The 21074-nt window shown below is 36.6% G+C and overlaps 8 protein-coding genes and 1 long non-coding RNA gene across 10 annotated transcripts; 1 reads left to right on the forward strand and 8 right to left on the reverse strand.

Annotated features, from left to right (window-relative positions):
- Positions 1-483: 483 nt before the first annotated feature.
- LOC9309194 (F-box protein At5g03970) lies at positions 484-2412 on the reverse strand. Its single transcript, XM_021023220.1, is given in 3 exon segments — positions 484-1065; positions 1068-1885; positions 2364-2412. Coding segments are annotated over 2 exon segments (1218 nt in total). The 5' UTR covers positions 1867-1885; positions 2364-2412; the 3' UTR covers positions 484-646.
- A 716-nt stretch (positions 2413-3128) lies between these two features.
- Positions 3129-5002, reverse strand: LOC9309195 (GDSL esterase/lipase At5g03980). The gene has a single exon (XM_021023474.1). The coding sequence runs from the start codon at positions 4294-4296 to the stop codon at positions 3199-3201; it is 1098 nt and encodes a 365-aa protein (XP_020879133.1). The 5' UTR covers positions 4297-5002; the 3' UTR covers positions 3129-3198.
- A 90-nt stretch (positions 5003-5092) lies between these two features.
- On the forward strand, positions 5093-6882 carry LOC9309196. Its single transcript, XM_021023475.1, has 2 exons — positions 5093-5437; positions 5910-6882. The coding sequence occupies exons 1-2, from the start codon at positions 5332-5334 to the stop codon at positions 6680-6682; spliced, it is 879 nt and encodes a 292-aa protein (XP_020879134.1). The 5' UTR covers positions 5093-5331; the 3' UTR covers positions 6683-6882.
- Positions 6828-7722, reverse strand: LOC9307138. The gene is given in 3 exon segments (XM_021023476.1): positions 6828-7058; positions 7061-7085; positions 7401-7722. Coding segments are annotated over 3 exon segments (294 nt in total). The 5' UTR covers positions 7461-7722; the 3' UTR covers positions 6828-6849.
- A 2269-nt stretch (positions 7723-9991) lies between these two features.
- On the reverse strand, positions 9992-10719 carry LOC110227859. The gene is made up of 2 exons (XR_002331531.1): positions 10552-10719; positions 9992-10410 (listed from the first exon to the last, which is right to left on the reverse strand). It is a non-coding gene; the product is annotated as an uncharacterized LOC110227859 (long non-coding RNA).
- Positions 10720-11115: 396 nt separating this feature from the next.
- On the reverse strand, positions 11116-12534 carry LOC9309197. Its single transcript, XM_021021763.1, has 2 exons — positions 11927-12534; positions 11116-11620 (listed from the first exon to the last, which is right to left on the reverse strand). Exons 1-2 carry the CDS (start codon positions 11949-11951, stop codon positions 11298-11300), a joined length of 348 nt encoding a protein of 115 aa, XP_020877422.1. The 5' UTR covers positions 11952-12534; the 3' UTR covers positions 11116-11297.
- Positions 12535-12749: 215 nt separating this feature from the next.
- LOC9309198 (probable F-box protein At5g04010) lies at positions 12750-13786 on the reverse strand. The gene has a single exon (XM_002873084.2). It carries the CDS (start codon positions 13625-13627, stop codon positions 12764-12766), a length of 864 nt encoding a protein of 287 aa, XP_002873130.2. The 5' UTR covers positions 13628-13786; the 3' UTR covers positions 12750-12763.
- Positions 13787-13886: 100 nt separating this feature from the next.
- Positions 13887-18967, reverse strand: LOC9309199. 2 transcript variants are annotated; one of them, XM_021021762.1, is made up of 3 exons: positions 18471-18967; positions 14214-18344; positions 13887-14135 (listed from the first exon to the last, which is right to left on the reverse strand). In XM_021021762.1, the coding sequence occupies exons 1-2, from the start codon at positions 18744-18746 to the stop codon at positions 14256-14258; spliced, it is 4365 nt and encodes a 1454-aa protein (XP_020877421.1). In that variant the 5' UTR covers positions 18747-18967; the 3' UTR covers positions 13887-14135; positions 14214-14255. The 2 variants fall into 2 exon arrangements, with proteins under 2 accessions (XP_020877421.1, XP_020877420.1); XM_021021761.1 differs by having other exon boundaries at positions 13887-14143.
- Positions 18968-20420: 1453 nt separating this feature from the next.
- LOC9309200 lies at positions 20421-20979 on the reverse strand. The gene has a single exon (XM_002873086.2). It carries the CDS (start codon positions 20950-20952, stop codon positions 20725-20727), a length of 228 nt encoding a protein of 75 aa, XP_002873132.1. The 5' UTR covers positions 20953-20979; the 3' UTR covers positions 20421-20724.
- Positions 20980-21074: the final 95 nt, after the last annotated feature.

Below are 21074 nucleotides of genomic sequence, written 5' to 3' on the forward strand. Positions count from 1 at the left end.
GTCTTAACATAACATTTTCATCATTCATAAAAAAGATAAAAATGATCAAAGCTAAGCTTATGTCTTTTCCAAAGGACGAAAAAGAGTTTCAAGCAAAAAGAAATGAAAGAAAAATCAATGTACCAATAATGAGATCATAAAGTTATTATCTGTACCTAAGATTACATAGAGAGAAACTATGATCTGTTTCTTAGATCACTACATGACTTAATAATTATTATAGATTTTTTGTTTTTAAATTTGAAAGAACAAACATTCGTCATTACATTTCAAAGAATGTGGACATTCTCCCAAACCTACTCATCATCCAAGTGACCCATTAATCTAACTTATAATATTGGAGTTATTTGGATCAACCTGGAACTTACGAACAAATATACAAGTGATGTCGATCGATTATGGTGTAAGTAAATTGATTTAGAATTTGTTTATGATCAACAATCACTAACTAAAAACTGAGTCAATCGCAAAACGCAGATTGAAAAGGAAAACGCAAACGGTAGAGTTCAATGACCTTTAACGACAACCATGAGATATACATCAAATCCATGAGAGGTTCATCGATGGTCAAACCAAAAACTTTAGCCGCAAAACATAAACGATAGTTCAATGGACTACACAAAAACTGATTAATAGCATAAACTACTTAGTCACTTCCTGCAGAAGAGGCGTTGCATTGAGGAGTGTCGATCATCATGACATTGTTATCAAACAGAGGAGAAGAAGGCCAGGTACGTCGAAAGTAAGGCACGACTTTGCAGTAATCCCAAATGAATGCCGATTTTCGTCCTTGGTACTGAACTACTTCGACCCTTTTAGTCTCTGTGTCATAGATGAAGATGTGGGCTTCACATCTGATGAAAACCGAGTCCGACTTCTGATTGAGGAACGCAAGCAGCTGCGTTTCTTTAGTCCGAACGCTGAATCTTGTAGCTTCCACTGTGTTCATTTTCCACATCGCCTTGAAATTCAGCTTAAACAGAATGTTCCACTGAAGCACATCGTTTACCTTTTCAAGCTTCCATACCTCCATTACCGACTTATTGCTCCATCCGTATTGTAACACCCATCAGTGGTTTCGCCCAGAACCTGTTCATCATAGTCATATGTTTTCGGAAGCTTTATCAAATCGACCCGTTTCTCCTCACTGTTTGAGTCATAGATGGCAACTTTACCGCCTCTGGCATGCCAGTAAACAACACCTTTGATCACTCTACCAAGAGTCCACGGACTGAGAGATATAGGCTCAGGACAACTAAGCTCTGAGTAGCTCCACGTAGAAGTTTTCGAGGAAAAAGTCTCTACCTTCAACTTTGTACTTTGAGCAATAAAGCCTACACACTCTGCCCGGATCACCTTGTAGCTAAACCCTTTATCAGGACAATCCTCAGTAATCAAAGACATACAAAGTTCTTCGAAATGAACTCTGGGACGTGGAAGTTGCTGCTGCTTCTGTGTACTTGGATCCCACAAGTAGTAAGCTTTTGGATGGCGGCCACAAAGTAAAAGACCGTCTGAAGAGTCGATGTAGTATCCAAGCTTTTTCAGAATGCCAGAGGATTCAATTTCATCACCAATACTGCTGGTTGAGAGTAAAGGAAGCGATGGCTCAGCACGAGGGCGACGGGCTCCATCTACGCGTCTTCCAAGGTACGTTGAGCTACAGACGAGGAAGCCAATGAGTTCAAAGCTAGGGTTCCACTTGGCTAAGTAAGTATGACGGAAGTAAGGGCTGGCTATAATCTGAAGCCACCTCTTGGATACCAAAATCAGCTTGTAGATTGTTTCTGGTGGAAGCAGGAGAAGAATCTCACACATAGTATCATTACTGTTAAGAACCTCATGAGCACTCAAAGCAGAAGTCATCCCCAAACTGGTTTTTAACCTGGCAGAACAAGACATTGCAGACACTGTTTCTTTGATCATCAGTAAGAGAAATCCAACACAATCAAAACAAACACACAGAATCAAAAGAAAAGTTAAAAAGACCCACAAGCTACAAAGAAACTCAAATCAATTTTCAAGAATCCTGGAGAAAACAAGCCCAAAAAAACTAGTGGATTTCTTCTACAGATCACAATGCAACGGCTCCGGGGAAAACTCAATAACCTTAAATATCTTAGAGAATCTAACAATACGCATAAAAATTTATAAAAGATGTTATTTTGGTTTCACCCACGAGGAACAAGAACAAAAGTCGGAGAATTTTGCAGAAATTTCTGAAACCCTAAGCTTCAAAGTTACGATTTTTAAGAACAGGAAACGATTACAGAGCGAGAATCGACACTTAGGTAGAAACAAAGACTTCGCATTACGTCAAGAAACCGGAAGATACAAGAGCTTAAAGAGGGAGAGAGAAGAACCTTGATGACGACGAACGCTGAAACCACAGACAAGGATGATGCAAACGTTTTCTTCACAGGACAAGTATATAATGCCTACCGGGTCCGTATCCGAACAAAGCACTTCCTGCAAACCGGATTTAGTTTGCGATTGAACCGGATTCGGTTTGCGATTGGGTTTAAGAACAATTTTTAATCTGATGGAAAATTCAGAGTTCTGATTGGATGAATACCTCTAATTTGATATATTTATTTTTATGTTTGGTACGATTTCGTTTGCTTTAGCTCAATTTGTAGAAAGTTATAGGGCTTTACTACAGTAAAATTGACCGGTTAGGTTTGTGTTATTTACTTTTTTAACTTTTCTGAACACTCTCTGGTTTCATCGACAGACAAGATTTAAGGGATAAAACGAACGGTCAAAATTAAAAATATGGAGGTTAAAATTGTGTCACAAAATTATTTTATTTTTTTGACAAACGACGAAATTGTGTATTTTCTATATTTTATTCGAGATTAAATTCTGAAAAATATTGTTCCTTTTTTTTGTGACAAGAACATAATTGTTTATTTTGGTTTAGGAATGTATTTTCTCACTTTTGTGAATGCGACTGAGGTCTTTGAGGCTGCAGTTAGGTATTCATTTAAAATACATTGTCTAGTAGAGAAATTGGACTTACGATTATATGATCTTTCTAAAGTAAAAAATGTGGTACAACACACATGAAAAACAATAAAATCTAAGGGTGTATATAGTAGAGATTTACTTAAAAGAAATTTTCTATTAAATAACTGTAAGATATTACTACAAATAATAAAAAATTGAGGAGAGACTAGAAAAACACACTGCTAAAACCTAAGGCCTTATACACTTGATCTGTGAAAGAATCTGATAGTTCAAGAAATTAGACATGAATCTATAAGCCTTTTGAGTCAAGTGCACTCCGTCCCAACTTATGAACTTGTTTGGATTCTGACACACCGGCACTCCCGCTGCTCCGCAAGGCCTCTTTCCGTCGTAGTTGTAAGCTCCGCCGATCCCGCAACACGATTTCAATGCTACACTCTTGTCGAATCTTTCACTGCGTAGAACGTATTGAAACGCGTTGTAGTAATCTCCGTAGACTATAGCCACACCTGGAAACTCTTTTCTCAAAGAAGCTATAGCTCCTTGCAGTTGGTTATTGTGATCCATTGCGAATTCGTTGAGATGCTTCAAGCAACCTTTGTCGTCGTAAGCTTTTGGATCTTTCACGGGAAAAGACGTCAAGTAAATCGGAAAACATCCCACTGGAAAGTTTCCCGGGACGACCACGTTAACTGCACCGGCACGGATTACTTCTCTAGCCGCGGCTGTGATGGCGCCAACAACATGAGGGATATAGCTTCTGATTTCTTCCATGGGTTTGCCTTGGAAGAAACCGTAGTTGTAGTCGTTGCCTCCTATCTCACCGACCATGAAGAGAGACTGCTTCAAGCAATCCGAAGACGAGCCATGACATGTGGAACGTAGATGAGACTTGAACCAAGCAAGCTGTGTGGAGAGAGGAGTGTTTGTTGCCGGAACGTGGAGATTTCTCTCGGCGAAGAAAGAGCTGTTGAGTGCTGTGCTTCCGGAAACGGCGAAGTTAACACCGTTCTTGAAAGACGAAGACGTTGTGTTTCCGTTGAGGTAAGGGTTTAAGAGTGGGAGATGAAGCCTACGTGCCAAGTAATCGATCATTAGCTGACCGTTGGAGAGACGACCGGTGGCTCGGTGGAAGTATGTTTGACCGTATGGATAATTAGCGGCGTGGGATCTGGCTCCAACAGGGCCATTACGGATTAAGTTTCCGGTGTCGGCTATGGAGTCACCGAATTGGTAGATGGAGTTGATCGGACATTGATCCGATGCGTGAACAAGGGACACGAAGAGTAAAAACACAAGAAGCGATAGTGCTTTGGTCGTAGACATTGTTAAATAAGGTTGAGAGATTTTTTTTGTGTTGGTTTTAATTAGACGAGAAGGATGAGAGATTTGTTGCTTTGTGTTGTGTGTGTGTATATATATATAGAGAGAGTGAGACGCGTTTTTGTTTTCCTTTTTTTTTTTTTTCGTTGGCTTTGGATTTCCCTTTTTTCCGGTCCAATTTTCCTAATCTTTAGTTAGAATTTCCATTTTTGAGGTCTAATCTCGTAGTTAGTTTGTGAATTAGATGTATTCAATAATAATTATTGATAGTGATAAATCAAAGAGAATATCGAATGAGAGATTTGAAAAAATCCAAAAGAAAATAAATAATATACCATGCACACACTCAACTAAATTCAGTTACATACGGATATACTATAAAGTTTTGAAAAGTGTCATTAATCAACATCATAGACACAAATTAACTAATTATTTCCAAACATCCAAATCTTATGGAAATTGAAAGAGTATCCAAATCAAAATAAAGTCTGTGTGTGGCCATTGAATTTTGACCGACTCGATTATATTTATGTTAATTAAATGAATGCAAGAGTGAGAAAGCAATTTAATAAGGCCACCACGTAGGCTCTTTCAAGAAACATTCGTTGAAATAAATAAAAAAAAAAACATTATTATTTAGAATCGACTAGAATCAGGCAAAACGAGGCAACGTATCCAAAATTCCGTTAATAAAAAAAAAAAGGAAAATATCAATTTTTTTGCCTAAAACGAAAAGGAAATAAACATTAAAACGCTTTATTTAATTTTTATTTTCACCTGAAAAATTCGAAATTAAGAATGAAAAAGGAAATTTCTTGAGAAGCGAAAGTTGTTTGTTCTTGATTTTTCTTCAACCCATCTTCTTATAAATTCTCTGTTTCGTTGCAGAGAGCTCTAAAAGAAACACCTTTCGCTCTGAAGTTTCTCTCGTCGAAATTTAGGGATTTTGTTCATTAAAATCTTCCTGATTTGGAAGGTATTTTCATTGTCTTCTTCTGGGTTTATTCCTTCAAAAAATTCAATCTTTGTCGGGTCATTATGAGTAATTGGAGAAGACAAAAACCCAGAAACAACAACAATCATAATTATAACCATCAACGAGGGACGACGACGATGACGCAATCAGCATCAAAGCCACCTCTTGGTATCATCATCTCTGTTCTCTCCTCTCTGTTTTTTTTTTTTCTCGCATCTTTAATTTCTTGAATTTGTGATTTTTGAGTTGTTGAATTATGTAACCTTTCGTCGTTTGTGAAAATCGAGTTCCTTCTGATGGGAACGAAACTGGGTTTACCTCTTTGCGTCCTTAATTAGGGTTTGTGTTTGTTAAGTAATGTCGGTTTTTAAGCTCTTCTATGTATTTTAGGTTAGTGAAATTAGATAATTTGTAATACTAATTGACTTCATCTTTGTTAGGTTTGTGAGGTTATGAGCTTTGATTAACTTGGTTAATGACCTTTTCAATCAAATTGGTTTGGAGATGATTTGATTCTTAATCCTCTGATTCTTGATTAGTTTATTGTTGGTAGCTTTTTCTTGATCTGTAAGTTATCCTTTACTTAAATTTAGCCTGTGATCAGAGTTTTTAACTCTCGGATTGTTATGTTTTTATGCAGCTAATTGCAAGCTCTCTGTTCCGGCGTGGGAGAAGGATTTCTGTGCTGTGATTGGTTCAGTTCCATGGTGGAAAGTTGTAGAGGCGAAGAGGTTTATGCACATATACGATAGAGTAGTCCAATGGGACGACTCAGCGGGGGAAGTCGCATTCAAGAACGCTAAATCCCGGTTCTGGGCAGAGATAAATGGTCTTACTTGTGACTTATCTTTGCCTGATCCTGATGTCTACATTGATGATGTTGATTGGGATGCTGAAGTTGACACCGAGTTGATACTTGACCTTGAACGTGGTCCAGACCCTTTAGCAGAAGAACAGGAGCATGTCGTGATACTCGATGCTTTGGTCTTGTCTGGACAATATAGCGGGCTCGGTTGGGGAACGGGTTGGGGAGACGCTGAAGGGATTAACGAGGAGAATGTTGGAACGGGTAAACCAGAAAACTCATGGGATAATCAGAAATGTGATGGATGGAATGAAGATTCTTGGGGGATAAAGGAGAAAACTGAATGGTGGGATCATAACAACAACAACTTCAATGCCGAATCTTGGGATCAGAAGAAATGCAACAACAACAGCTTCAACCACAAGAAGGTTGAGAATTGGAATGGTAGGGAACAAGGAAGAGAGAGCAGAGGGTGGAGAAAGAGAGGAGAAGTTCAACATGGAGGAGATCGAGTGGAGGATTGTCGATGGAGGAATGGGAGAGGGAGAAGCAGAGGCGGGTTTCAGCAGCATTCGTCGAATGCTTGGGGTTGGACTGAATCCTTCTGAATCAGACAGAGAGTCTCTGTTGATAATACATTTTTGAGGAAAGAGCTGTAGTATAGTAGGTTAACTATATCGTGTGAGTGTGGTGTGGTGTGTGTGTGTGTAGAAGTTTAGAATCATATTGATGGCTCAAAATTATTTTGTTTAAATGTTTCAGAGGATCTTATTACTTAAATGATATGCGCATATAAGTTTCTGGGTGATTTTGGAATTAAGAATCTGAATATACAACTTGTTAATGATAAGAGTTCAATTCTTGTATAATATACAAAACGCTTGGAGGGTGATGATCGGGAAAATGTACGAGTTTCTTTCATGCCTCTGGCTCGAGAGTTCCATTGTTCGTCATCTTCTTGAACCTTTGGAAAGAACAAGAAGCATGTGCAGATTTCTCCAAAGAAATTCTCTGGTACATTTTAAGAGATCTTGAGGAAGTTGTCCTGAAAAACCATTGGATCACAAACTTTTTATTACCATTTTAAAAATCTAAACCACAAGAATAAAAAGATCAATACTCTTCTAAAATTCCAATCAGTAGATAATTAAGTGAAAAGAGAAGGAAAACAGAAAAAGGTTTTGCTAAGTTTAAGAGAAGAGACACGAATTAAGCTTAAGATAACACCTAATATGTGAATTTCAAACATGATATGATGGATCCATGAAAAACTAACTCTATAAATTTAGTAAAAATAGAAAGAATTTTTGAGACAGAAATACGCACGTGTGTCTGTGAAGCATGAAGAACATTCTTAGGGAATCGTTTGAAGATGTCCTCCAACATTAGAGCGGAGATGAAAACTGAGAAGAGCAATGTTATGTCTTTTGTGGGTTAGAACACAAAGATCATTGTTCTTTGATTCTCTCTTTCCCCATATAGAAAGTGGCAGTGTTTTATCTGTTTGGTGGTGACAAGAGAGTGTTAGTCTATGATGTGGAGATATAAATAGGGGCAATATTCGATATTGGTGACCTGAAGAGACAAGTAGGGTGTATATACATTGTTATGCTGAGAACAATTGCTTCTTCTGTCCAAAAATAATAATGAAGCTATAATGCTGATGGATAATTAGAAAGTGATATTAGAGACAAACTAAAAATTAGAAAGTGATATTAAAATCCTTAAATAGGTTATTATTCAAATGCTCTTATTATAAATGATGTGTTGTACAATTCTAGTGTTTTTATATTATTTTGAAGTTAACCAATATCCTCATAGCTTAGTGTGTTTTTGTCACTAGTCTATATGATCATTATGCTTTGAAAGTGGGTGGTAAAATCGTTTGTTTGATTTCTTCGATTGATTATTTAGAATATCTATCTATAATCAACAATTGAATGTTGATAAAAATGTAATAATATGAAAATGAGCAAGGTTTAGGGCATACACAGTGGGAAACCTTAGTTTTGGGTGTGACCAATATATTTACTATAATTTTTTGTAAGAGAGAGAGATTTGGTTAGAGGAGAAAGAGAGAAGAGAGAGAGGAGAGAGATAGATGAAACATAAAACATTAAAATAATACCTATACCCAAGTGTTATCTCACACCTATGTGCTACACTATTCTATTATTTTTTTTTTAATAATACTCATATCCCACCAAAACATACACCACTGTGTATGGTCTTAGCAGATGGAAATTAACATTCATTTAAATCTCTTTCCCTACTTAGTCCTTACCAGCCTCCGAATTAGTAATCGAATAGGACGAAAAAACTAGTACCGTATAGTGGTTGCCAATAAAAGGGTCATCAAATAATATCCAAGTAGCTGAGTGCTTGCTATGATTAGCCACTTTGAAAGAAATGAAATAATATTTTATTGTTTTATAAAAGGTTTACAAATTTTTTTTTTTAAAGGAAAGAAAATGTGAGTCTTAGTTCATAAAAGTTAGAACAAGACATTGGATGATATATGAGCTCAAAAGCAATTGTGGAGTCTCTTCAACTTGAACCACTTATTGAATGATGATTCCATTTTTCTTTCTCTCATTGGTTTTTAATTTGTCCCACCGGCTATTGGTCTTGACGTAATTGCCACAATATGATAATTCTGATTTATAGAATTATTGGTGTATAATTGGTAGTTTCCATAATCCATCCCCCTTATATCATCCATATTACTTATGGACAGAGTAGTGGACAGAGTACTTATGGTGGCAGTTTCCACAAATAAGATAAGTAGTGTATGATAATCATTTTGTGGTTGAACATCTGTGCCCTACATTTTCAAGTGACTAACCAAGAGGCTATTGAGTTTTATTTTGTATTATATAACAGGTAAACCTTATTATATATTTGATCAATTATAGTTTCTTATACAAGAACATGTATATGTTCACTTAAACAAGTGTTGTTAACAGAAACAATTTGAGGGTATTTATTTCAAAACTAATTCTAAAAATTCCTTAAAAACGTTTTGCTATAAAGCAGAGCAAGAAAACAGAGCAAATCAGAAAACATCTCCAAGTCTTCCTGAATAAGAAACCTTGAAACATTTAGGGGGTGTTATTAGTTTGTGATTTAACTAAAGTTTTAGTGACTTTAAATGTTATGTAGAATATATTGTTATTCAATCAAGATTTTTTAAAAGTTTGTTAAAGTTTGGTGTTATTAATTTAAGATTTGAAAAAAATAATCTAAAATCTTCGTAAATCTGGAGTTATTGGATTCATACTTTTACAAAGTCATTAAAAATTTGGTATTATTCAATTAAAACAAAAGAATCTATGATTGTTAATGAATTAAATTATTATGTTATTGGTTTATGACTTTCTACACTTTTCTTTACAAAATAAAGTCATGAAAAGTATCATCAAAATAAAGAGATTGTTTGGAAAATTTTACAAGATTATGAAGTATTAATCAGCAAGATTATAGAAAACTCTCGAAAATTTTCTAACAATAGTTTAGAATCTTTCGGAAAAACGGTCTATTTCTCCACGAGAACTATCACATCACGCCAGATAGAGCCCGTTCTTTGACCTCGGTCTATATGTCCATAAAACGGAAGTTAAATACCTATTTCCCCACGAAATGAAAGTTTAATAGCTTAATCTCCATGAATCGTGGTTACGTCGGTGAATTTTGGGTTTCTTCGGTTTACTGTTTAGTTAACCATTTATAACCAGAGAAAACCCGATTAAACCCAAAAACGCTTCTGTTACCGAAGCCACTACGTTGGAGATTGTAAATGCCCTTCTTCTTCTTCTTTCCTCTTCTTTCCTCTTCTTCTTCTTCTTCTCTTCTTCACCAGATTTCAAGATCTGGGTTTCCTTTTTGTCAAAATTGAAATTCGAATTTTCTTCTTGTGATTAAAGCACATATGATTAAGATTATTATTAGCCAAAATCTCAGAACCTCTAATTGAGATATAGCTTATATGATTCAGATTCACTATCAAGCTCGTCTTTTTTAACCGAAACAAAATCAAAACTAAAGGAAACACAAACCCAGATCACAATAATCTACTCATGACCCCCTAACTGGAAACATGGCCGTTGCCGCCGCGTCACCGTAGCACCAGCCCTCGTCGGAGAAATATCTCTTTCACCACCACGACGACGTTTCACTTTACTCTTCCTAACAAATCCTTAGAAATCGACAAAGGGCTACGTAGTGTGACGTAAGCATTCTTGTAATTAGCTTTCGTTATTTACAAAATCCAACGCTTCTTCTTCTTCTTCCCAATTTCCCATCCATGTTCAGTGTATTCACCTTCTCCACATCGAATCTATAAAAAACAGAGTTTGAAGAGATCTTATGAAATCACGAATAAGAAACTCGAATTTGAAGTTATATAAAAGCAATTGACGAAGATGAGTGAATTTACAGAAAATCAATTAAATTGGAAGTTACAGAGAAGACTAAATACTTGCATCCGAGATTGATTTGGCCAAGAAGAGAGACTGTTCAAAGCTTGTCAAAATCGACGACCCCATTGATCTCATCAACCAAAAGAAGTTAGTCTAATTTGTATTGTTTTTAAATGAAGAAAATCCAACCAAAATATACCAAAATATTTTCAGGTGAAGAAGAAGAAAAAGTCGGATCGTTAATGGTCGGTCAAGTTCGGCTTAATTTTGATACTTTCGGTTTAGTTTGGTTAAAATTTGTTTTAAGATGGTTAAGACTGAATTGGTCTATAATAAACCCAAAAAAACCCGGACATGTGGATTAATAGATATCGAAGTATCAATTCGGGGAGATTTAGATGTATAACTTTTGATTCATGGAGAAATATGTATATAACTTTTTTTCAGGGACATCTAAATCGTGGTCATAGTTTAGGCTCTATCTAGCGTGATACACATACTTCTCATAGGGAAATAGACCGTTTTATTTGTTTACTTTCTATGATTTTATTAAAGTCATCAAAATTCTTTGTAAATTAGGAACCAATAACACCCCCTTAGATTAATCTTAACATAATTAAAAACTTTCTAAAAATGTAGCCAAATAACTGAAGACGTTTCCAATACCGACAGCAGCTCCAAAGTCAACTAGAGAGTTCTCTACCTTGAAATATTCCAGCCTTAGCCCATCATCTCACACAACAATTGATTCCACAAAACCCAACAACAAACTGTAGAAGCATTAGAACCACCAAAGGCAAAAAAATTACTCTTTAGGATAGCCAAGACCCGGTCTTTGAACCTCCGGTTGCGTTTCTTCATAGTCACGTGCCGAGCGGAGTGATTCCTCAAAGTCAGTGGAGTCACTCGCCACGGGAAGGAAGCTTCCAATGTCGTCCTTAGCACCAAACCCTCCAGCTCTTATCACATCTTCTGCTGATATAGAAGCTTCCATGTTCACTTCACCACGAGGCTGATCTCTCTTACCTTGACTCATGTCATTCTCATTAGTAACACCGTGAATTTGCCTCTCTTCGATCTTGGACCCTCCCGGAGAGATTACCCTTGACTCTTTTACTTTACCTGCACCTATCTCGGAATGATTAGACTCTGAAAATTCAAACAAAACCGGCATTGTTATCCAACTACGTGAAACTAATAATTTGTTAGTTGTTCACGAACAAAGCTATGCTGTGTACGTATATGTATAATCCAAGGCTTAAGACAGATCATAACCCAAATATACATATCCAACTACAAAGAAAGCAATGTCATGTAATCTAAAATCAGAACATGTGAGGTTATATATCAAAATAAGTCTTTCTTCCTTGAGCAAACACTCGATATGCATAGAATTGAGTAAAAGAAAAGTGGAAGAAGAGACTGGAGTTGTACCATCTGCCACCGAAGTTTGCTCCATTGATTATGTGAATTTGATTCTCCGAGAATCTAGGAACTATCACGAAAAATCATACATGAGTTTACACATTCAGAGATTAGAGTACACGATCACAAAAAAGGTAAACCATGCCCCCAAAGCTATCTTCCATTATGATCACGACATCGAAATAACAATTTTGGTTTTCCTCAATCGCAGACCATAGTCAGAGATAAGAAGATAAAGTATAAAACTTAAGCAAAGATGTGTAAAGATCGCTTACCCTATGTTAGAGAAGCAGAGCAAATATGTTTCTTTCTTTTTTGGGGAAAGTTTTTGGGATGAAGAGACTCTGTGTGATGTGGCGACTCCGTAGCTGTTACAGTTACACGTGTTCGTAGTACGATCGTTTAGTCTTGATGACGTAGTTTAAACTTCGTGAAACTAAAAACGGATGATAATCTTCTAATTATTATCTAAAGAATATCCCCAAAATCACCAATTTAGAAAATCTTATGATTTATTAATCTTAATTTAGCAGATAATTCAACAAACGCGTTCGTTTCTTTCTATTTTTTTTGTGTTAGGAAATTTCTTATAGAATATATTTGTAATTTGTATTGGAAAAGCCCTAATTAATTAAAAGATTATCGAAAGTCGCTTAATGAATACACTGTAAAACTTCAACCAGCAAAACAAAAAGATAGTAATTCATTAGAAAAGTTGTTGACAGAATGAATATTCATTGAAAAAAAAAAAGAAAAAAAGAGAATATACATTGGAAATATCTAGGTTACTTCTTTAACCAAAAAAAATATCTAGGTTACTTGCTCAACAAACTAGACTCAAAACTTTTACTCGATAAGAAAACATTGGAGATATCTCAAGACATCGTCAACAAACAGAGATTTCCAGTTACGTGAATCTGCTATCGCGAATACGACTTTATCAAGAACCTCTTCATTAAAACTTGGCTTCACTTCGCCCACCAGGTTGCTGCCGTCACAGTAGCGGTTCTTTGTCGCCGGAAGTTCGTCGGTGAACCATCCAATCTTAGAATCTAGTGACTTTTTAACACTCTCCGATATTAGAAACATTCTTTCATAATTCCTTAACACGACGTTCCACGACATGCTCACGTCTTTCATATCGGCGGTGAATCCCGAGTCGCTGACATCAGCTTCGATTTGGAACCGCTCGTACGAGCCAAACATAAGATCCTTCCCCTGTTTCACAACCACTGCTTCCTTTGATCCAGCTGACACGTGGACGATGAAAACGAGATCGGAGAGAGAGATCTTTGGCTCCGCGGGTTGGTTGTTGCGGCGGCGTTTTGCTGCAGATTCAGCTTCAGAGATTAGGCGCTTGTACGATAACCAGGCCGGTTTAGTTGTTTCCTCCTTGGTGATGGCTTTGTAGAATATAGAATGACGTGTGGCTGGTAGAAGCTTCCATAGATCTTCCGAGGAGAAGCACTTCGACCACGTGGCGGAGACGCAAGAGGCTACGGCTAGAGACTCAGGGTCCATGTAAGGACCAACAAGGCAGAGAATCTCCCAAGATGGTGGAGACGGTTTGGTGTGTTCGTGCTCGTCGTCTTCTTTGTGCATAGTCATGAGTACGAGTGTCTCTTCATTGATCTCATCGTTGCGTTTGCGCTTCAGAGGGTTTTGTTTCATGGTGGCGAGAGACGAGACAGATGACACGTATGTGGACATGTGGAAGTTGTTTGATTGTCTAACACTTGTTTTGTTTTTTTTTAAAGTTTGGAACTGAGCCTCTATATTTATAGCGGTATTAAGATGTTGTTAATCACCGATTTCAAATCCAATTAGAAACGCGTAAAAAAAAACGCGGTATTAAGATGATATCTAGATCCGTTTTCATGTATATCATCAACACACGAGCTGCAAAATATATTTGGAATTATAATTACACAATCTTTTCGTGTGAAAAAAAAAATAAAAATTGAATTCATTGATCACAACAACACAAATGACAATTTTATATCTCAGCTCTAATATCACACTGAAGTATACTCTGTTGTTTTATTTTTTGTAAATCAAAAAGGTTGGAGAACTCTGTAATTGAATCCATTTTAATCAAAATAATGAATCAATGCAAGAACAAAAGATAAAGAAACACATGACAAGATTTGCAAGAGCAAATAAAAAGTCTTTAGCTATCTTCCAGTTCTTGTTCTTCATGGTTCTTTAATTTCTGAAGCTGCAAAGCTGTATAAAAGCTATCATCAAACAATGGAGAAACTAAGTAAAGAGTACAGTATTATGATGCGTTGTTTACCTTATGAACTGAAAACTTTGTAATGAGACATATTGCTTTGTCTCAGTACCCTGTAGCTGAAAGTGTCTCAAACGCTTGCACCAATAATTGAACTTTAAGTTTCCGAGCTGGTGTTAGCTTCGAAACCACTCCTTGAAGCGCGTTGTCGACCATCCATTCATCGCCGTTTTTCTTGTTTTGAGTTTCTTGATGCCTTAGATTCACTTTTTCCGCTTCGATTTCGGGGTTTGGAGGCAAGAACCGAGGCTCTCTCGGGTTGAATTTCCTTACATTCTCTAAGGCTTTGACGAATCTCCTGAGTAAAACCGCTCTTTTCAGGTTGCTCCATCGGTCAATCCTCAATTTTGAGACCTGTAAAGTTTTACTCTTCTGCCTTGTTTCTCCTTGGATTAGGTTCTGATCTTGACTCTCTTCAAGAGAAATTCCATCTATGACTTCTCCTAATAGCTCCACTGCTTCGGTTTGGTAAAGTTCCATCTTTTCACCATCCACATTTGTGTCTTCTTTCAGTTCTTCTTCTTCTTGTTCTTCTTTTCTTGTTTCTTCAGGCAATGTTTGGTTTTTCTCGTTGTCTTCCATCTGTTTGCATAATATCCGCCACAAGCTCGAGCACTGTTGTTTCTCTTCCCAATCATTGGCTACATTATCAAGTTTTGTACTCTCTTTGAGATCCTCTTGTAGATTTCTCAATTTTCCTCTAATGATCTCAGCATTAGCTTCATTTTCACTATGGACCGCCATAGAAGAAATGCTGGATTGACGAGAGATGTTCCTGGACGATGTTGCTGACCCTGGGGTTGAACCACTCCCCATATCTTGTAAGCTTATAGTGTCGAAAGCTTGTGCAAGAAGAGAGACTTTTCTTTTCTGAGACGGTGCTAATGTGGATATGGCTTGTCGTAGAGCATAATCAAGCATCCATTCCTCTGAATTCCTCTTCCCTCCAATTTCCTGATGCCTCAAACGGATCTTTTCGGTTTCTGGATCGGGTTCCCATGGCAAAACACGAGGAGTCTTGGGGCTGAGTCTTGTCAGACTTCCTAAATCACTAACAAATCGCTTTAGAAGAATGACTTTCTTTACATTGTTCCATCCCTTCACTCTTTTCTCATTAGACTTTGGTTTGAAGGTGATCTCCCTAGCTGAAGAAACAGGCTCTTCACTAACTTGAGAGTTTCTTTCGAATAGTTCTTGATCCGTAGTTATATCACTGTCCATAGACTGATCATCAGATGAGTTATCCGGAATTTCAGAGAGAATTTTCTCAAGCGCTTCTCTAACAAGTGTAACTGTTCCGCTTCTTCTCGCATCAATCTGAAGACCACCAGCTTCATCATCACATTCACCTTCAAGTGAAGCCACTGAGTCACCATTTGCAGAATCATTTCCTTCTTTCTCTGTTACCATGTGTTTATAGATAAGCTTCCACATTCTCGAATCTTTCTCTTTCTCAACCACGATTCGCTGTTTAACATTTCTGATTGGAGGCAACTTTCTGGATTCCTTCGGCGTAGAAACAACCTCCTCTTCTCCTTTCAGGTCTTTTTGATGTACCTGAAATCTTGCAAAGACATTTTTAATCTTCTGCTCATCTTTGTTGACTTCATAATCTTCCTCTACTCTCGGTTTTCCTTCTTCGCTAGTTTCATCATTTTTCCGGGGAGTATCACTGGTCTTGGTTTGTTTAGGAGTATCATGGCCATCAAGGACTATATCAAAGGCTTGCACAAGGAGGTCTACCTTCTTTCTCTGTATAGGAGCCAATCTTGATATAGCTTGTCTCAAAGCATAATCCAGCATCAGTTCCTCTCCATCTATTCTTCTTCCCTCCATTAATGATCGGTGTCTCAGTAATATATTTTCTGCCTCAAATGCAGATTCAACAGGAAGACTACGCATCTTTCTCGGATTATAAACATGTATCTTTTCCAAGCTTTTCACAAATCTTTTTAGAAGTATAACTTTTCTCAGGCCGTTCCAGCTCTTCTTGGTCTCTCCGTGATCTTCTTTCTCTTCTTTAAGAGAGTTAGATGATTCCGAAACAATCTCTTCGTCGGACGATGAGTCGGGTATCTCTGAGAGAATCGTTTCAAATGCTAGCTGAATCGATTTAACAGCTGCAGCATTAGCATCATCAATACCTGTCATCTGATCAGTTCCATAGGACCATTTGTGTTCTTGATCAGTTTCATCACGAATTCCCTCGCTGTTGTTTCTCATGACCATGTGCTTCTGTATAAGGTTCCTCCATGTAGAAAGCTTTTGCTTTTCAGAATCTCCTTTCTTCTCTTCTTCTTCTATAAATGAACCCGAAGCCAACCCATCTACTTCTTCTTCCACAGCAAGATGATTGCATAAACTTGCATCTGCTATTGATTCCAAAGCTTCATCAGGTTTCATACCAATAGACAGAGAGGATGATGCTTCACAAGTCAAGTTTGTTTCTTCAAAATACTTTGGTGGTGAAGCTTCTAGTATATCAGTAGTGTCTTTATTGTCTATCAAGATCGTTTGCGTTTGCGAGTTCACTGTTTCGTTTTCTTTTCTTGTGGGACTTCCAAGATCATCATGACCTCTAGAGCCACCATCCATTGGGATTAAACTTTCAAAAGCTTTAACAAGATGTTTCACTTTCTTTTTCTGCGACGGAGCAAGTGTCGAAATGACTTGCCTAAGTGCATGATCAAGCATCCATTCTTCTGCATTCTTCTTCTCCCCAACCAACTCTCTTCTCAACCGCATTATTGTTTCACTCTCTTTGCCATCAGACAACTTACGCCTTTCTTTCCGGTCCAACGACTTGAGAAATCTCTTGAGAAGAATTACTCTTTTCAAGTAACTCCACTTCTTGGGACCTCTCTGATGATCAGATTCTTCTCTCATATGAAAAGTAGAAGCAATCACAGACAAATGTGTATCTCTTCCTATAATAGGCTGCATATCCGAGCTATTTGAATCACTCCAATCCGCTCCTATATCTTCTTTTTCCAATCCACCCTCTAAAGGTTCATCCTTTGTAATAGAAATATCTTCAGAGGAGTCATCATCGGTGATTTCTGCAAGTATCTCATCAAACGCTTGCTTAACGAGCATTACAGTTTCATTCCATACATTTTCGGTTTTCTTTCCATCCTCTTCTCTCATTTCTCCAGAAGAACCTTCTTTGCAAACTTCTTCATTATCTCCCACAGTTTCTTCACTCTTTGTTCCATCGAGCATCACCTTCCCATCATCATGACCGAGACCCATCACAGTTTGCTCACATATAGCACGCCATAGTGTGTCACTTTTCTTCATATCTTTGTCATTTGTGCCATTTGAATCATCCAAAGTCTCCGGTTTAGATTCCTGAACCTCTGATGCCACAGTCTCCATTGAATCCATTCCTCTATCCACATTATCATCAACATCTACCATTACTGTCTCACTAGATCTTCCAATCGATTCCTTATCATTTCCACCATTCTCCGAGCTGGAAACCTCTTCTTCAAACACCTCTTGATCAGAATCTCCATCTACATTATCATCCACCTCCTTTGCTTCTTGATCAGTCACAACCCGACCGCCTAAAGGCCCTCTCTTTCTACTCAAAGTCCGCTTCAATAACACCAAACGTCGGTTCGAACTCTTCTGCCTATTCAAAAACTTCCTCCTCATAGACACAAACCGCTTCAAAGACGGAACACTGTTATCCGCAGCTTGGCTATGACGCCGACCGTGCAGAGAACAATACCTATAAGTGCAAACATCATTACTCTTCTTAGAAGAAGAAGAACCTTTCATAGCTGAAGAACATGTAGCTTTAAGCAAACCATTGTATCTCAAGCTTGCAATTCTCTTCAACCTAGCTACTCCAAGATTCTTCTGAATATTTTCGACATTCTTTGAAGCAGAAGAGCTCGTTGGTCTCAAGTAATGAGGCTGTAACAATCCAAAATCTTCCCTATCAAGATTCTTTTTCCTTAGAATATGTCTCGAATTTGAAGTTAAACGCTTCATAGATCTCATCTTCTTCAGTCTCTGTCCTCCTCCATATAATGTCCTCGTTGACTGTCTCCTAAGAACCTTCATGCTTGAAATTCGAGAAATACTCTTCGATTTCGCTCGTCTCTTCACCGATCTTGACCTTTCCTGAAACCAAAACTCAACAATTTATGTTTATTCCCAGATCTCTTGATTCTATTACATCTAATGAACTCTTGATTCCGACAAAAACAGAGAGAGATGAAGAAAAAACAGAACAGATGTGAGACTTGCCTGGTCAATCTCCTCATTCTCATCAGATGATTTCGAGTAAGTTCTGGAATCATCAGACATCTCAGAAGAAGAAGAATCTTCTGACTCGGCAGTGTAGCCGGAGAAGATGGCCGGAATCTGATCAACAGTGAAGTCGGAACCGGAGAAACCGAAACTGGGGAATCTAGAAATCTTGATGGGTTTCTTCCACATCTTCCTCTCTCTCCTTTTAGAAACTCTTCTGCTGCTTTTACTTGTTGAGCTCTCCCATTTCTCCGGGAACATCGGACTTGACATTCTCTGTTTACTCTAAAGGTTCGAGCTTTTTTGATTGATTGTCACCGCAAATCTCTCTGTTTTTTTTCTCTATTTTCAAAGACAGAGATGACCAAAATTTACAGAATTATTGCCATTATTATGTTTCTCTTCTCTGTGTTCGTCAAAGATCGGAACTTTTTATTCGTTTTATTTGATTCGTGTTTGAACACTCTTCGAAGATGAGAAAAGTCGCCGAAACTGAATTTCTTATTTTTTATTTTCTTGCTGAAGTTGAATTTTATAGCACCTTTTCGTGTGTTGATTATTTCGCTTTCTTTACTTTTCCTGGATACAAATTATATAAATTTGATCCTTTTTTTTTTAACATTAAATATACAAAAAAACATAATTATAGATTCAATTCCATGATGACAAAAAAAAGGATTCAATTCCATAATTATAATATTTTACTAATTACTATAATTTTTAAGAAATTTAATTTTACAATAAATAAAAGTAGTTTGTAACTTAACTAAGTATTTATGTCAAAATTCTTTAATTAAACGTTTGCGTTTATACATAAGACATTATCAGTTTTTTTAAAAAAAAAACCATTTGAAAAGAAGGAGCGAGTTTTTGTTGATATAAATAAATTTGAAAAGAAAGAGCGTTTAGAGTTTAGACTAAGAAAAATTGAATGACATTAATGATATAGTGAGGCACAAAATATCTGTCTCTAATAATTTCAGGCTTAATAGACACATTAATTGAGGTTGGAGAGTTAATTGAACAGGGAATATAATGTGGTTGTTAGTTCGATAATAATAATTCATTGTGGAAAAAATCAGGAGATATTTCAATTAAGAAACACAAGAAGCATATATATATATAGTTGATATTAATACTTGTGAGAGGATACTTAAACAGTAATCAGTGAGAATGTGAGATGTGTTATGAGTCGTGTTTTACCTTAAATAATGTTCCAAAAAGTTTAGGTTATAATATATAGCTTTGAGTGAATCATCGTAATCAAGCTTTTCATTGTGAATGTAGAGAAATCATAATCTATATGATGGATCTAGTAAAAGCAGGCCCATCAAGGTAGTAAAAGATGTAATAAAAGAGAGATAAATAAGAACGCGTTAATGTGGGACCCTATCGATTTAAACATGTGTTTGATGACACTTCCTCTACCACGTGATTTCAAATCCCTCTGAAATAAATTTGTAGAAACAAGAAATATGCAAAGCTCACTCATTACATATGCATGAAACATCTCTTATACATTAGATGAGTTTATCATTATTTTTTTTTTCAATTAAAACTAATAAGTTTATTGAAATATGAATCCTTTACATATTCTTTTTTTTTTTGCATGCACCTTCCACACTTTCTTTTTGGTAATAAATTTTTCTTTTAAAAGATTGGTGATATATATACTTTTCTACAAAACAGAGAAAGGTAGAGTATAAGAGATACCACACTAAAAGTTTAAAGAGATACAAGATGATAAACTCCATAAGCGGTACAGTTTTACCATTGCAGTTGAATACATGCATACTGTGATGCTGTCAGCTGTGTCGAACGGTTTATAGTTTTTTTTAGGGTTTGGGGCTTTTGATATTCTTGAACATGAGTACATAATATAACAATAACAAATTTAGATATCGTATTCATATTTTTTTTTTTTTTTTTTTTTGTTAAATATCGTATTCATATTTTGAAGTCTAAGTTTTGATTTACAAGATTTATTATAGCTTAGATATATTGAGAGAGTAAGAAAATCACTAATTCAGAAATATGTTACTGAACAACGAAATGTGGCATAAAAAACCTATCATCAACTCAAACATGATAAGGAAAAATCTCTCAAACAATATGGTTATCGAAACTCTTAACTAGTAGAATATATAGATGCTTAGAAAATGACATAAAAACATAAAACGTATCAAGAGATTCTATAACTATTAAAAAAAATCTCGTGTTGATCGTTAACAAAACAATTAAATATCTCGAGTTACGCTTTTAAGCTACGTGGTGGTGTAAAATCATGAGGAATAGGTGCTGGACTACCTCTTCTAATTTTTGGAGTCGGGCTCCAAGAACCATAATCCTCGTGAAATACTTCTTCCCAAATTGTATCTCTCTTTGCTGAATCTTGCTTCACCGGAAAATTTCCTCCGGCCACGGAAGCGACAACCATGAGGATAAGAATAAACCTTACCTGGTTTATACGAGGCGCCATGACTCGTGGTTCATTCAAGTGATTCAACTAGGGCTTTTCACCTTCTCTAGAATATTTATAAGTTTTTTTTTTTTTTTTAAATAATGTGTCGTCATTGAAGTAGAGTATATTCATAAATGGTA

The sequence above is a fragment of the Arabidopsis lyrata genome, assembly GCF_000004255.2.
Source record: "Arabidopsis lyrata subsp. lyrata unplaced genomic scaffold ARALYscaffold_6, whole genome shotgun sequence".
Lineage (NCBI taxonomy): Eukaryota > Viridiplantae > Streptophyta > Magnoliopsida > Brassicales > Brassicaceae > Arabidopsis > Arabidopsis lyrata.